The sequence below is a fragment of the Lampetra fluviatilis genome, chromosome 10, assembly GCF_964198595.1.
Source record: "Lampetra fluviatilis chromosome 10, kcLamFluv1.1, whole genome shotgun sequence".
NCBI classification, from domain to species: Eukaryota; Metazoa; Chordata; class Hyperoartia; order Petromyzontiformes; family Petromyzontidae; genus Lampetra; species Lampetra fluviatilis.
The window spans coordinates 1,256,530-1,272,124 of NC_136284.1; the positions used below are offsets into that span (position 1 = coordinate 1,256,530).

At 51.4% G+C, this 15,595-nt stretch overlaps 1 protein-coding gene across 6 annotated transcripts in view; it reads right to left on the reverse strand.

Moving 5' to 3' along the window:
• Window positions 1–15,595, reverse strand: part of LOC144934394 (tensin-3-like) — an 88,633-nt gene that overhangs the window by 48,136 nt on the left and 24,902 nt on the right. For all 6 annotated transcript variants that reach the window (XM_078860112.1, XM_078860111.1, XM_078860108.1 and 3 more), the window contains exons 2-3: window positions 5,021–5,138; window positions 44–81 (exon numbers count right to left, since the gene is read on the reverse strand). In XM_078860112.1, the coding sequence (XP_078716238.1) occupies window positions 44–81; window positions 5,021–5,138 (156 nt within the window). The remainder of the gene's footprint in view (window positions 1–43; window positions 82–5,020; window positions 5,139–15,595) is intronic.

The following is a 15,595-nucleotide window of genomic DNA, read 5'->3' on the forward strand; positions in this document are numbered from 1 at the left end:
CATGGATGCACACATAATAGAATGAAAAACTCCACAGTCTTACCTTGGATTCACATTTTCTGTGGCAGGTGAACTTGCAGGCTGCAACAATGAAAAAGTAAGATATGAAAATTAATATTTTGATGGAAAGACTTACAAATAAGCACATTAGAGTCACAGTGAATAATCACCATGGAGACACTGCTCACGGCGTCGCTGCTGTGGCAAGCACTCTGGGTGCCACTTACGGTTGCCACATCTGAGGTAGAAGAAAACCAGAATATATCATGGTAAAAATACAATCTCACAATACCAGAATATGGGAGAACTATAAGTGAATTAATTGTTTTAAGTGGTGAATTATTATCATATTAAAAAAAACGGGATTTTAATGTTCTGGAAAGACTTATAGATTTCCCAGGACAGCTACCTCAAAAGGAGCATGATCCTGGAAAAACGGTTAATGGTGGCAACAGTAGCACTACTCTGGTTATCTGCTCAGTAGCGATGACATCGACACAAACTCTGCAGTCTCTGACCTCTCAGGCCACGGTCAAGGATACAGCTCTGCACCAGCCCCGGCCCGAGCCACATTACATTTCTGGATCACCTCTCAAAGAATATTGACACAGCAGAGATTGGCAAACGCAAGCTGAGGGTGGTGCTAGAGAAGGGCTGACACCTGGAGCTCCAGGCTGTGAATGTGCACCCTGCACAGCGGTTAGCACACTGTGCTACGAACCCGGCGACACGAGTTCGATTCCTGCTCACGACCAACACCGGTGACGATTATCTGAACAGGTCCTCGGCCTCTCCTAGGTCGACTCAGCCTCAAAATGAGTACCTAATGCGTTGTGTAAACTTGGCTACTTGGGAGACAAAGGCGGCCGGGCGTGGTACTGGCCACCCACCCCATTGATTGCCGTGCCGACCTTTATAGGTGCTACTCGCTGACAGCACTTGCCCCAACAGTATATTGAGGCTATATGGGGAAACTGTCTTTGTATTCGCACCATGCACTCCACCGGCCACCGCGCACGGCCCTCAGTGCTGCTCCACCCGCCCTGCTGGCCAGCTACAGGTCAGCGTGCGGCAGCGAGCGCGGCAGGCCTTGTTTGGGGTCGTTCTGTGCTTCAGCTCCCCCCTAGCGGATTCCAGAGAAGTGAGCAGCGTGTGGAGTGCCATTGTACAGCTTTCTGCCTTAAAAGGATTGTTTTGGCTGCAAAATCTGATGTTGAATGCACCAGCCCTGTTTGGTGATCCTTGCAGGCTGCTCATTACAATGTACCATTAGAGTATCTCACTTTACGAATGAATAATAATAGCACAGTTATAATAATAAAAAAGTGCATCTTTGGAAATATTGAATATTGATTTACCCTATGTCTGGTTGAATTATTTTTGTTCACAGGTTAAAAGACCACTGACCTTATTTTCGGACTGTTCCACGTCACATCTGCTCACGACATTATGAAGGCATCTTGAGAGATCAGTTTAATACGTAGGCTTTTACGACCAATATTATCCATAAGAGTTTTTTTGGTACTAATAACGAATTGGCATGTTTTGTTTACGTGACAAACATTAACCATGTGTCAGGCGGTGGCGGGGTTAACGACATATTTATATTTACACGATCTAACCGAAAAAACCCCTCTATTATGGATCTTGAGACATGTTAGCCTGACCAGGACTGCAAGGCAGGACTGCAAGGAAGGGTTGCTGGAAAAGCCACAGAAATATCGACACAAAATGGTGTGTCCAGTGCTAAAGCTGCATAGAGGTTTATGCCTGCATCCTGCAAGGGTCAGAGAGCACTAACGGCTACAATGTCCTCAATGACCCTTTCCTGCAGGACCCTAATGCAATTCTAGAGTGACCCCTAACTGTACCCCTGTGACCGTTCATGTTATTGCAAGCCACAAGGCTGACTCACAATCCAGAGGAAAATTATTACAATTTCCAGGGCCCCATTTTCATCCACTTACAAAATAAATGCGGGCCGTATAAGGTCAAAATTGTACACCAGCTATTGGCAGTGCATGTGACTGTGGTTGTCTCTCCCGTTAATACGTAACAAAAATCATGACCTTATTCAGATGTCTTTCATTAAGCCAACTGTCAGCAGAACAACAAATACTGCAAGCGGATGTTTCTCCCAAGTCCAAATACAGAGGCATGCAAGGTATGCTACAGTGTCAATGTTTACATGTCCCGCTTAGTCTCTTGTCCTTCGATGGGCGCCCATCGATCCATTCCAGGGGCCCAGAGGTGACAGCATTGCATGCCCTCGTGAACATTACAAGGGCTGCAAAGCCATATTTACTGGGCTGTACAGTTGGGACACTGGGCTTTATGGCTGGGACACTGGGTTGTATGGACGCTGGGCTACATGGCTGGGATACTGAACTGCATGGCTGGGAGATAATGAGTTGGTTGGGCTACATGGCTGGGACTCTGGTCTACATGGCTGGGATGCTGGGCTGCAAGGCTGGGACACGAGTCTGCATAGCTGGGACACTGTGTTGTATAGACGCTGGGCTGCATGGCTGGCACACTGGGGTGTATGGCTGGGACACTGGGTTGTTTGGCTCAGTTAGCGGTGCTGCTCACTGGCAGTGGTGAGCTGCAGAAGCCCGGGAGCTGGCAGCCAGTAGGGGCCGCCCGACACCGACCGTGGGCTGGGGACGTTGCCGAGAACTCAGCGGCTAATGTCACCGCCCGCCATCTCGACCCAACTCCCCCATGCCTTCCGGGCAAGGGGCGCGCACTACTAACCTGCACAATTAGGTGTCATTTAGAGCTCTCAGCCGCACATAATGAGTGGAGATAATAGGTTGGTTGGAATAAACGGCACAGCTGTGATTGTGTACCCATTGGAAATGCCTCACTGATTAAGTGAACAGATTTAACAAGATGTGCATATGACCTCAATGTATTAATTTAATATGAAAAGGTAAAGAATCGTATTTAGACGCGCTTCATCATCCACTTCATATGTATCGTTGTTGCTCACATTCCGGATGTGTTGATTCAAGGTGTCCAAAAAATAACAAACACAGGGCCTGTTCTACTCTTTAAAAATAAGCTAAAATAATACACTTTTCAGTCCAACTGCCCAATGGCCACATGCACACACAAACCCTAATCCGCATCCAGTGCACACACCATGGCAGATGATGCAGACACCTGATGCACAAATGGAAAATTAAAAACTCTCCAGTGTGCGAATGTGGTGGTTCTCCAGACTAGACTGTACAACATATAATGATCCAATGCCCAATACACAAATACAAAGGAGACATCACAGTAATACACTCCGCTATTTGGGCTTGACCACCTGAATATGAAATTGTCGTTGTTGCTCTGCATCTACATCAGCCATACGAAAGAAGAAGGGCCTTAAAAACAAATGTCTTACAACAACAGAGTTGGGCCTGTTAGACGCATGCTACTACTGTGTTGCCCAATGTTCTCGGTGAGAATAATCCACAAACACCTTGGGGACCTGTTCAGTGGAGTACAACAATATCTTTACAAAATGTGTATAGATGTACTATGATAGTCGATTGTGGATAGTGAAACCATAGATATACACCGTCTACAAAGAAGACTAATGGAAAACACCGGTCCAGAAACCCCATATGCCGATGCTAATTCATTTAATGTTGAGGTTGTGAAACAATAACCCTTACTTTCTATTTGCAGGTGTATCACTCCTAATCCACCATGATGAAACGTTATCTATGTGTAACAATGAGAGTGCTTCTTTGATTATTTACAATGTATGTATGTTGAACTTCTTTCACACCGTACATATGCAACCATGCTCATCGGAGGTATGGGGGCAGGACAACATACTGAACACACAAAAAGCAGTTCTAAAGAAATGAGTTTTCAATTTAGAAAGGATACAATGCCTAACCTGTGTAATAAAGACAATGAAGAATTTAAATATGACAACCAGCCGGTGAGATGCATTCATTCAATCTAAAATCAAAACTCTGCCATGCATTTGTAGCCGCGTTGCATAAATCACACACGTCTGCTGTGCGTTCAATGCTTATCGCGGCCCTGTGATTTGCATTGATGTGCCAAGGCCTGCAGTGCAGTGATTCATCAGCCGTGCAATTTCTGCAAGTTGCCTGCGAAGAAAACCATTCGTCATTCAATAACAAATACGGCGCTACGAAGTAGTGATGCATGTTATGACCTGTGTTGGTAGTTCAGCTGCTCCTGAAGGTTTTATAGATTGGACTATTTGCGATATCAATCTCTATATCCTTAGCACGCACCGGTGTGGTATTTATTTCATTGGGCACTCATCTTTGCAATGGACTGCATCAATCTTCAACCACTCTTCAGCTCTGCATGGTTGGCTACACACGGTGTGAAAGAAGTTCAATATACATACATAACGTACACACTTAAACTCCATGTGTACGCCTTAAAGTTTGTTATGCCCGGTAGAATTTGTGCTATATTAAAGTTGTAAAAAACGCTAATAATTGTAATGAATCAATATCTGCGAGGACGTCACTGCTGTGCACAGGCTTATGCACTTGGCTCCGGAACCACACAAACTGCAATAGTGGCAGCAGCGGAGACAGAGCAAAACCGCAAAATCCTCAGAGCGACCCACAAGCCTGACCCACGTGACATGGCCAGCAGCCCAGCGCTGCGGGGCTCTCGCCCAATAATTGAAGCCACATCTGCAGGTGGGCGGGAATCTAAGTGCGAGTGCATGCGGCTGGGGAGAGAGAAAAGGGTGGGCGGGCAGTTAGGCGAGTGCTTGAGTGGGTGGGTTAGGGGGTAGGTGGGTGAATGGACACGGGTGGGTAAATGTGTGTAAGAGGGTGATTGAGTTGCGTACTTGTACACTTGTGGAATTGGCGGATTAGGTTGTTCACGGGTATTGTGCATGTGCGGAATGAGTTGTGCACGTGTATGTGTATGGTGCTGCATATGTGTGTGTGTACATGTGCAATTGGTGGGAGAGGATGTGCATGGGTATGAGTGCAGGGGGCCGATGTGTACTCACTGCGGCAGGAGGTGGCATGCTGGGACACAAGCTGCCGGCACACCCCACACGGCTTAGGCCTCCGGAGGGTCCGCACACGAAATTTATGGCCACCAAGGGCTGGCACCTCCTCCTCCGGCTACAGAAAACAAAAAGACAAAGATCACACATTTAGCCTTTAACAGACTGTTGGAGAGCAAGTGCTGTTAGCGAGCAGTTATTAAGGCTGGCAAGGTACACGAGAGAGTGAGTTTCCAGCGCCACCCCCGGTCACCTTTGCCTCCCCAATGATGATGTTGACACACTGCACAGACGAAGATAAAGTCATATACATGTACAGCCCCGCAAACTCACAAGCACACACAGATACACAAAAACAAAATCAACACATGTGCACAAACCCACAGGTACACACACATATAGACACAAACACACACTTGTACACATCATTATTGTTTGCATCAACTGTGGACAGGACGTTTCAAAGCGCTTCATCTCCTCGGATTGCTTCAGCCATGCCCTGGCCAAACAAGGTCTTTCTCGACAGCAAGACATGATGGTCCTGGTTTATCTCCAGCTCTGACCAAGCCTGAGGATTTGTTGTGGATGTGGTCTGCACACGGCACTTTGAAGAGCTGTTGCTACCATGACCTGATCACTGCGCAGTAAAGGCACCGGCCGTCTTTGTAACGGGGATTAAATGGAAAATTCGAGGACACAATATTTATTTTAATATTCCACCAGAACCCTGCAGGCAAGGGGCATGTGTGCGTGCTGTACGTTATGTGTAGACTGATTAAAGGAATATAAAAAATGGGTAGCATTACATACTCGACTAACACACAACCTCACTATCCTCACACAGTAATCAGCAATCAGACACACACCATTTCACTCTCCCCACACAGTGATCAGCCCCAGACACACACCACCTCACTCTCCCACACAGTGATCAGCTCCCAGACACACACCACCTCACTCTCCCACACAGTGATCAGCCCCCAGACACACACCACCTCACTCTCCACACACAGTGATCAGCCCCAGACACACACCACCTCACTCTCCACACAGTGATCAGCCCCCAGACACACACCACCTCACTCTCCACACAGTGATCAGCCCCCAGACACACACCACCTCACTCTCCCACACAGTGATCAGCCCCAGACCAACACCACCTCACTCTCCCACACAATGATCAGCCCCCAGACACACACCACCTCACTCTCCCACACAGTGATCAGCCCCAGACACACACCACCTCACTCTCCACACAGTGATCAGCCCCCAGACACACACCACCTCACTCTCCACACACAGTAATCAGCCCCAGACACACACCACCTCACTCTCCCACACAATGATCAGCCCCCAGACACACACCACCTCACTCTCCCACGCAGTAATCAGCCCCAGACACACACCACCTCACTCTCCACACAGTGATCATCCCCCAGACACACACCACCTCACTCTCCACACACAGTAATCAGCCCCAGACACACACCACCTCACTTTCCCACACAGTGATCAGCCCCAGACACACACCACCTCACTCTCCCACACAGTAATCAGCCCCCAGACACACACCACCTCACTCTCCCACACAGTGATCAGCCCCAGACACACACCACCTCACTCTCCACACACAGTAATCAGCCCCCAGACACACACCACCTCACTCTCCCACACAGTGATCAGCCCCCAGACACACACCACCTCGCTCTCCACACAGTGATCAGCCCCAGACACACACCACTTCACTCTCCCCACACAGTGATCAGCCCCAGACACACACCACCTCACTCTCCCCACACAGTAATCAGCCCCAGACACACTCCACCTCACTCTCCACACAGTGATCAGCCCCCAGACACACACCACCTCACTCTCCCACACAGTAATCAGCCCCAGACACACTCCACCTCACTCTCCACACAGTGATCAGCCCCCAGACACACACCACCTCACTCTCCCACACAGTGATCAGCCCCCAGACACACACCACCTCACTCTCCCCGCCCAGTAATCAGCCCCAGACACACACCACCTCACTCTCCACACAGTGATCAGCCCCCAGACACACACCACCTCACTCTCCCACACAGTGATCAGCCCCCAGACACACACCACCTCACTCTCCCACACAGTGATCAGCCCCCAGACACACACCACCTCACTCTCCCACACAGTGATCAGCCCCCAGACACACACCACCTCACTCTCCCACACAGTGATCAGCCCCCAGACACACACCACCTCACTCTCCCACACAGTGATCAGCCCCCAGACACACACCACCTCACTATCCCACACAGTAATCAGCCCCAGACACACACCACCTCACTCTCCACACACAGTAATCAGCCCCAGACACACACCACCTCACTCTCCCACACAGTAATCAACCCCAGACACACACCACCTCACTCTCCCACACAGTAATCAACCCCAGACACACACCACCTCACTCTCCCACACAGTGATCAGCCCCCAGACACACACCACCTCACTCTCCCACACAGTGATCAGCCCCAGACACACACCACCTCACTCTCCCACACAGTGATCAGCCCCCAAACACACACCACCTCATTCTCCCACACAGTGATCAGCCCCCAGACACACACCACCTCACTCTCCACAGTGATCAGCCCCCAAACACACACCACCTCATTCTCCCACACAGTGATCAGCCCCAGACACACACCACCTCACTCTCCACACAGTGATCAGCCCCCAGACACACACCACCTCGCTCTCCCACACAGTGATCAGCCCCCAGACACACACCACCTCACTCTCCCACACAGTGATCAGCCCCCAGACACACACCACCTCACTCTCCCACACAGTGATCAGCTCCCAGACACACACCACCTCACTCTCCCACACAGTGATCAGCCCCAGACACACACCACCTCACTCTCCCACACAGTGATCAGCCCCAGACACACCCACCTCACTCTCCCACACAGTAATCAGCCCCAGACACACACCACCTCACTCTCCCACAGTGATCAGCTCCCAGACACACACCACCTCACTCTCCCACACAGTAATCAGCCCCCAGACACACACCACCTCACTCTCCCACACAGTGATCAGCCCTAGACACACACCACCTCACTCTCCCACACAGTGATCAGCCCTAGACACACACCACCTCACTCTCCCACACAGTAATCAGCCCCCAGACACACACCACCTCACTCTCCCACACAGTGATCAGCCCTAGACACACACCACCTCACTCTCCCACACAGTGATCAGCCCCCAGACACACACCACCTCACTCTCCCACACAGTGATCAGCCCTAGACACACACCACCTCACTCTCCCACACAGTAATCAGTCCCCAGACACACACCACCTCACTCTCCCACACAGTGATCAGCCCCCAGACACACACCACCTCACTCTCCCACACAGTGATGAGCCCCAGACACACACCACCTCACTCTCCCACACACAGTAATCAGCCCCCAGACACACACCACCTCACTCTCCCAAACAGTGATCAGCCCCAGACACACACCACCTCACTCTCCCACACAGTGATCAGCCCCAGACACACACCACCTCACTATCCCACACAGTAATCAGCCCCAGACACACACCACCTCACTCTCCACACACAGTGATCAGCCCCAGACACACACCACCTCACTCTCCCACACAGTAATCAGCCCCAGACACACACCACCTCACTCTCCCACACAGTAATCAGCCCCAGACAACCACCACCTCACTATCCCACACAGTAATCAGCCCCAGACACACACCACCTCACTCTCCCACACAGTAATCAGCTCCAGACAACCACCACCTCACTATCCCACACAGTAATCAGCCCCAGACACACACCACCTCACTCTCCCACACAGTAATCAACCCCAGACACACACCACCTCACTCTCCCACACAGTGATCAGCCCCCAGACACACACCACCTCACTCTCCCACACAGTGATCAGCCCCAGACACACACCACCTCACTCTCCCACACAGTGATCAGCCCCAGACACACACCACCTCACTCTCCCACACAGTGATCAGCCCCAGACACACACCACCTCACTCTCCCACACAGTGATCAGCCCCAGACACACACCACCTCACTCTCCCACACAGTAATCAGCCCCAGACACACACCACCTCACTCTCCCACAGTGATCAGCTCCCAGACACACACCACCTCACTCTCCCACACAGTAATCAGCCCCCAGACACACACCACCTCACTCTCCCACACAGTGATCAGCCCTAGACACACACCACCTCACTCTCCCACACAGTGATCAGCCCTAGACACACACCACCTCACTCTCCCACACAGTGATCAGCCCCCAGACACACACCACCTCACTCTCCCACACAGTGATCAGCCCTAGACACACACCACCTCACTCTCCCACACAGTGATCAGCCCCAGACACACACCACCTCACTCTCCCACACAGTGATCAGCCCCAGACACACACCACCTCACTCTCCACACACAGTGATCAGCCCCAGACACACACCACCTCACTCTCCCACACAGTAATCAGCCCCAGACACACACCACCTCACTCTCCCACACAGTAATCAGCCCCAGACACACACCACCTCACTCTCCCACACAGTAATCAGCCCCAGACAACCACCACCTCACTATCCCACACAGTAATCAGCCCCAGACACACACCACCTCACTCTCCACACACAGTGATCAGCCCCAGACACACACCACCTCACTCTCCCACACAGTAATCAGCCCCAGACACACACCACCTCACTCTCCCACACAGTAATCAGCTCCAGACAACCACCACCTCACTATCCCACACAGTAATCAGCCCCAGACACACACCACCTCACTCTCCCACACAGTAATCAACCCCAGACACACACCACCTCACTCTCCCACACAGTGATCAGCCCCCAGACACACACCACCTCACTCTCCCACACAGTGATCAGCCCCAGACACACACCACCTCACTCTCCCACACAGTGATCAGCCCCCAAACACACACCACCTCATTCTCCCACACAGTGATCAGCCCCCAGACACACACCACCTCACTCTCCACAGTGATCAGCCCCCAAACACACACCACCTCATTCTACCACACAGTGATCAGCCCCAGACACACACCACCTCACTCTCCACACAGTGATCAGCCCCCAGACACACACCACCTCGCTCTCCCACACAGTGATCAGCTCCCAGACACACACCACCTCGCTCTCCCACACAGTGATCAGCCCCCAGACACACACCACCTCACTCTCCCACACAGTGATCAGCCCCCAGACACACACCACCTCACTCTCCCACACAGTGATCAGCTCCCAGACACACACCACCTCACTCTCCCACACAGTGATCAGCCCCAGACACACACCACCTCACTCTCCCACACAGTGATCAGCCCCAGACACACACCACCTCACTCTCCCACACAGTGATCAGCCCCAGACACACACCACCTCACTCTCCCACACAGTAATCAGCCCCAGACACACACCACCTCACTCTCCCACAGTGATCAGCTCCCAGACACACACCACATCACTCTCCCACACAGTAATCAGCCCCCAGACACACACCACCTCACTCTCCCACACAGTGATCAGCCCTAGACACACACCACCTCACTCTCCCACACAGTGATCAGCCCTAGACACACACCACCTCACTCTCCCACACAGTAATCAGCCCCCAGACACACACCACCTCACTCTCCCACACAGTGATCAGCCCTAGACACACACCACCTCACTCTCCCACACAGTGATCAGCCCCCAGACACACACCACCTCACTCTCCCACACAGTGATCAGCCCTAGACACACACCACCTCACTCTCCCACACAGTAATCAGCCCCCAGACACACACCACCTCACTCTCCCACACAGTGATCAGCCCCCAGACACACACCACCTCACTCTCCCACACAGTGATGAGCCCCAGACACACACCACCTCACTCTCCCACACACAGTAATCAGCCCCCAGACACACACCACCTCACTCTCCCACACAGTAATCAGCCCCAGACAAACACCACCTCACTCTCCCACACAGTGATCAGCCCCAGACACACACCACCTCACTCTCCCACACAGTAATCAGCCCCAGACACACACCACCTCACTCTCCCACACAGTGATCAGCCCCAGACACACACCACCTCACTCTCCCACACAGTGATCAGCCCCAGACACACACCACCTCACTCTCCCACACAGTAATCAGCCCCAGACACACACCACCTCACTCTCCCACACAGTGATCAGCCCCAGACACACACCACCTCACTCTCCACACAGTGATCAGCCCCCAGACACACACCACCTCACTCTCCCACACAGTAATCAGCCCCCAGACACACACCACCTCACTCTCCCACACAGTGATCAACCCCAGACACACACCACCTCACTCTCCCACACAGTGATCAGCTCCCAGACACACACCACCTCACTCTCCCACACAGTGATCAGCCCCCAGACACACACCACCTCACTCTCCCACACAGTGATCAGCCCCCAGACACACACCACCTCGCTCTCCCACACAGTGATCAGCTCCCAGACACACACCACCTCACTCTCCCACACAGTGATCAGCCCCCAGACATACACCACCTCGCTCTCCCCACACAGTGATCAGCTCCCAGACACACACCACCTCGCTCTCCCACACAGTGATCAGCCCCCAGACACACACCACCTCACTCTCCCACACAGTGATCAGCCCCCAGACACACACCACCTCACTCTCCCACACAGTGATCAGCTCCCAGACACACACCACCTCACTCTCCCACACAGTGATCAGCCCCAAACACACACCACCTCACTCTCCCACACAGTGATCAGCCCCAGACACACACCACCTCACTCTCCCACACAGTGATCAGCCCCAGACACACACCACCTCACTCTCCCACACAGCAATCAGCCCCAGACACACACCACCTCACTCTCCCACAGTGATCAGCTCCCAGACACACACCACCTCACTCTCCCACACAGTAATCAGCCCCCAGACACACACCACCTCACTCTCCCACACAGTGATCAGCCCCAGACACACACCACCTCACTCTCCCACACAGTGATCAGCCCTAGACACACACCACCTCACTCTCCCACACACAGTAATCAGCCCCCAGACACACACCACCTCACTCTCCCACACAGTGATCAGCCCCAGACACGCACCACCTCACTCTCCCACACAGTGATCAGCCCCAGACACACACCACCTCACTCTCCCACACAGTAATCAGCCCCAGACACACACCACCTCACTCTCCCACACAGTGATCAGCCCCAGACACACACCACCTCACTCTCCACACACAGTGATCAGCCCCAGACACACACCACCTCACTCTCCCACACAGTAATCAGCCCCAGACACACACCACCTCACTCTCCCACACAGTAATCAGCCCCAGACACACACCACCTCACTCTCCCACACAGTGATCAGCCCCAGACACACACCACCTCACTCTCCCACACAGTGATCAGCCCCAGACACACACCACCTCACTCTTCCACACAGTAATCAGCCCCAGACACACACCACCTCACTCTCCCACAGTGATCAGCCCCCAGACACACACCACCTCACTCTCCCACACAGTGATCAGCCCCCAGACACACACCACCTCACTCTCCCACACAGTGATCAGCCCCAGACACACACCACCTCACTCTCCCACACACAGTGATCAGCCCCAGACACACACCACCTCACTCTCCACACACAGTGATCAGCCCCAGACACACACCACCTCACTCTCCCACACACAGTAATCAGCCCCCAGCACAAACTGCCTGGCAAGCGTCACCATGCTTGTGCGTGAGAGGGCATGACATTGACAGGGAAAAAAAATGAAATCAATTCTTTCTCAATGCGAACACATTCGAACAATACATGGCAAATAGGGCTGTAGATTGTTGGTGGAAGTGCTGTTTGTGAGCACCTATTAAGACTGACATTGCACGCAAGATGGCGGGGCAAGCAGCATAATTCTCAGCTTTCCGTCACCTCCCCAATAAAGTGTACTCATGTTGACCACCGCTGCACCAGAAACTCATGATGTCGCGCTGAGTTCACTCGCCACTGACATTGAGTCGTGGGTCTGTATCAAACTCGCATCGCAAAGTTGCGCACCGCAGTGCACTGACCGCATTCATGAAGACATTACCCACACAAACAGGAGTATACGCACCTTACAAACAGAAAAAAAACATCAAACAACAAAACATTCTCAACCAAACCCCCCCCCCCCACCTGTGCACAGGTCAGCAGCTGGCATTTGCTGCCAATGATTGCGCAACAAAAACACATTTCACCGTTAGAGCTGCTTCAGTGCCAAGGAATGAAAACAGCACATCTCCAAAAACAAATTTCGAGCCCTGGGGCACAGTGCCGAGCATTTTTTTCGTGCTCAAAATGAACAAGTGTTGCTGCTCCATCTGCCGCAACGACCCTGACACAGGTGAGACTGAAAAATGTTTGTTTCATCGGTACACGTGTTTGTTTTCGCGGGCGAGATGTGTGTTTGTTTAGGTGTTCGCTTCTTTCTCTCTCTCTATCTCTTGATTTATTCTGCTCGCGGTCTGCGGAGACGCCCGGCCACAGGCGGGTAACCCTGAACCCCCTGCGAGCGCACCAACGCCACTTCCCGTGCGCCCGAGCGTTGCAACAGAAACCCACAGCCACATCACGGTGCTGTGCGCCCTCCAGATACGATGCGCGCATGACACAAGCGACAGATCCAGCGATTGCGGACAAGAGGCACCGACGGTGAGGCCGAGACGAAGCCCTTGGAGACCTTGGCTCCCACGCACTTCTGTGCCCCAAATGGCAACTGCGCGTCTGTGTCACAGGGGAAGGCCCACATTTAAAAAAAAAATTGCAATCGAATTCTAAAAGCAATTGTAAGTAACTAAGGTGACCAAAGATATACCCTTTAGAGGATAAATATGAAAATATGATTTCCAATACAGGTGAATTAATTATTAACTCACCATTCTTATTACATTACCTATCCAGCCTACACATATATATACAGTGTATGCAAACGTTTCCAATATAGCCTCTGTGTTAATCATAACAAGCACCTATGAAGGCTGGCACGGCCAAGACCATGCCTGGCCATCTTTGTCTCCCCCAGTGCTGATGGTTACACACTGCACCAGGTACTCTTTAAAGTCTGGGTTAACCTAAGGGTGGCCCAAAACCGGTTCATATATTCGCCACTGTTTTTGGCAGTGAGCGGGCATCGAACTCGGGTCGCCGGGTTTGTGCGCTAACAGCTACACACACATGCACATTCTTTTATATATACTTCTACAGACTAATTATAGGTCTCAGTGGGTTTGATAAAATGTCACAGCCTCTTAGTAGCTCTAGATATTGCTTGGAATTACAGAGTGAGTTTAATTAAAGATGCTGGGAGAAGCCTGGTTGCTGGGAGCTGTCTGCAAAGCCGCTGGGACACTGCACAGACACAGCACAGCAAGGCAGCCAGGCCCTCCACCTTAGCCCTCCAGCCAATCCATCAACTGAACCCTCCAGCCGAAACCTCCAGCAGATCCTCCAGCCAGGCCCTCCAGCTGAACCCTCTTGTAGGCAGGAGTCACAGCCAACATTGTCCAAGCAGTCAACCTTTGTAGGCTCTATGCACAGTCGTTCCAGGCCGATCACTCAGCTAGCTCCCAATCCAACCCCAGATCAATTTTAAAATCACATGCAATTTTCTTCGAGATCTTGTGGACTTGTGCCTGCCTACCTCTTATCTCACGCTACTCCTTTCCACAGACTCTCCTCTATATCATCTCATCTCACTCTACTCGCCTCCAAACATTCTCCTACCTCTCCCCTCTCATCTTAGCACAGTACTCATCTCTGTGCACTCTACTTATTCCCGCTTATCTCACTGTACTCCTCTCGACGCACTCTCAGCTCCAGCAAGCGAGGCTTTTTGTCGAAGCCCAGTCAACCTTCGCTCAGTGGGAGGTCGCTCATTTTCCTCTGCTGCCATCATTATCAGGAATTCCCTTCGGCCAGCCGTCCGTGCTGTCGACTCCCTGTCCCTCTTCAAGTCCAGGCTCAAGACCTTCATTTTATTTTGTCGATGACTGACTGCCTCTCTCTGTAAAATAAATAAAGACACCCACTGTTTCTGTACACCACCTTGAGAAGCCATGTCCAGAACTTTTTGAATTCACAGCTGAACGAGGGCTTCCACACGCCTCATGTTTATTCTATAATCTACAACTGCAAAGAGCATTTTGAAGGAGACCCATGAAAAGTGAAAAACAAGCCAGATAAAAGATAAAATATACAGAGCTATGAAAACTCATTAGGAAAGAAATAAGACATTTAAAAACACAAACTTGAATGAATCTCATAACAAACAGTGGAAGCTTTAAAGCAGCAAAAAGTAAGTTGATTCTAGATTTTAAGCTTTTGTGACTGCAGGGATTCATACTCTTAGGTTTTTTCGGTAAAGTCACGTAGGTAAAAAATAATAAAATTAAATAAAAATAAATCACGACGTTTCGGAGGCAACACA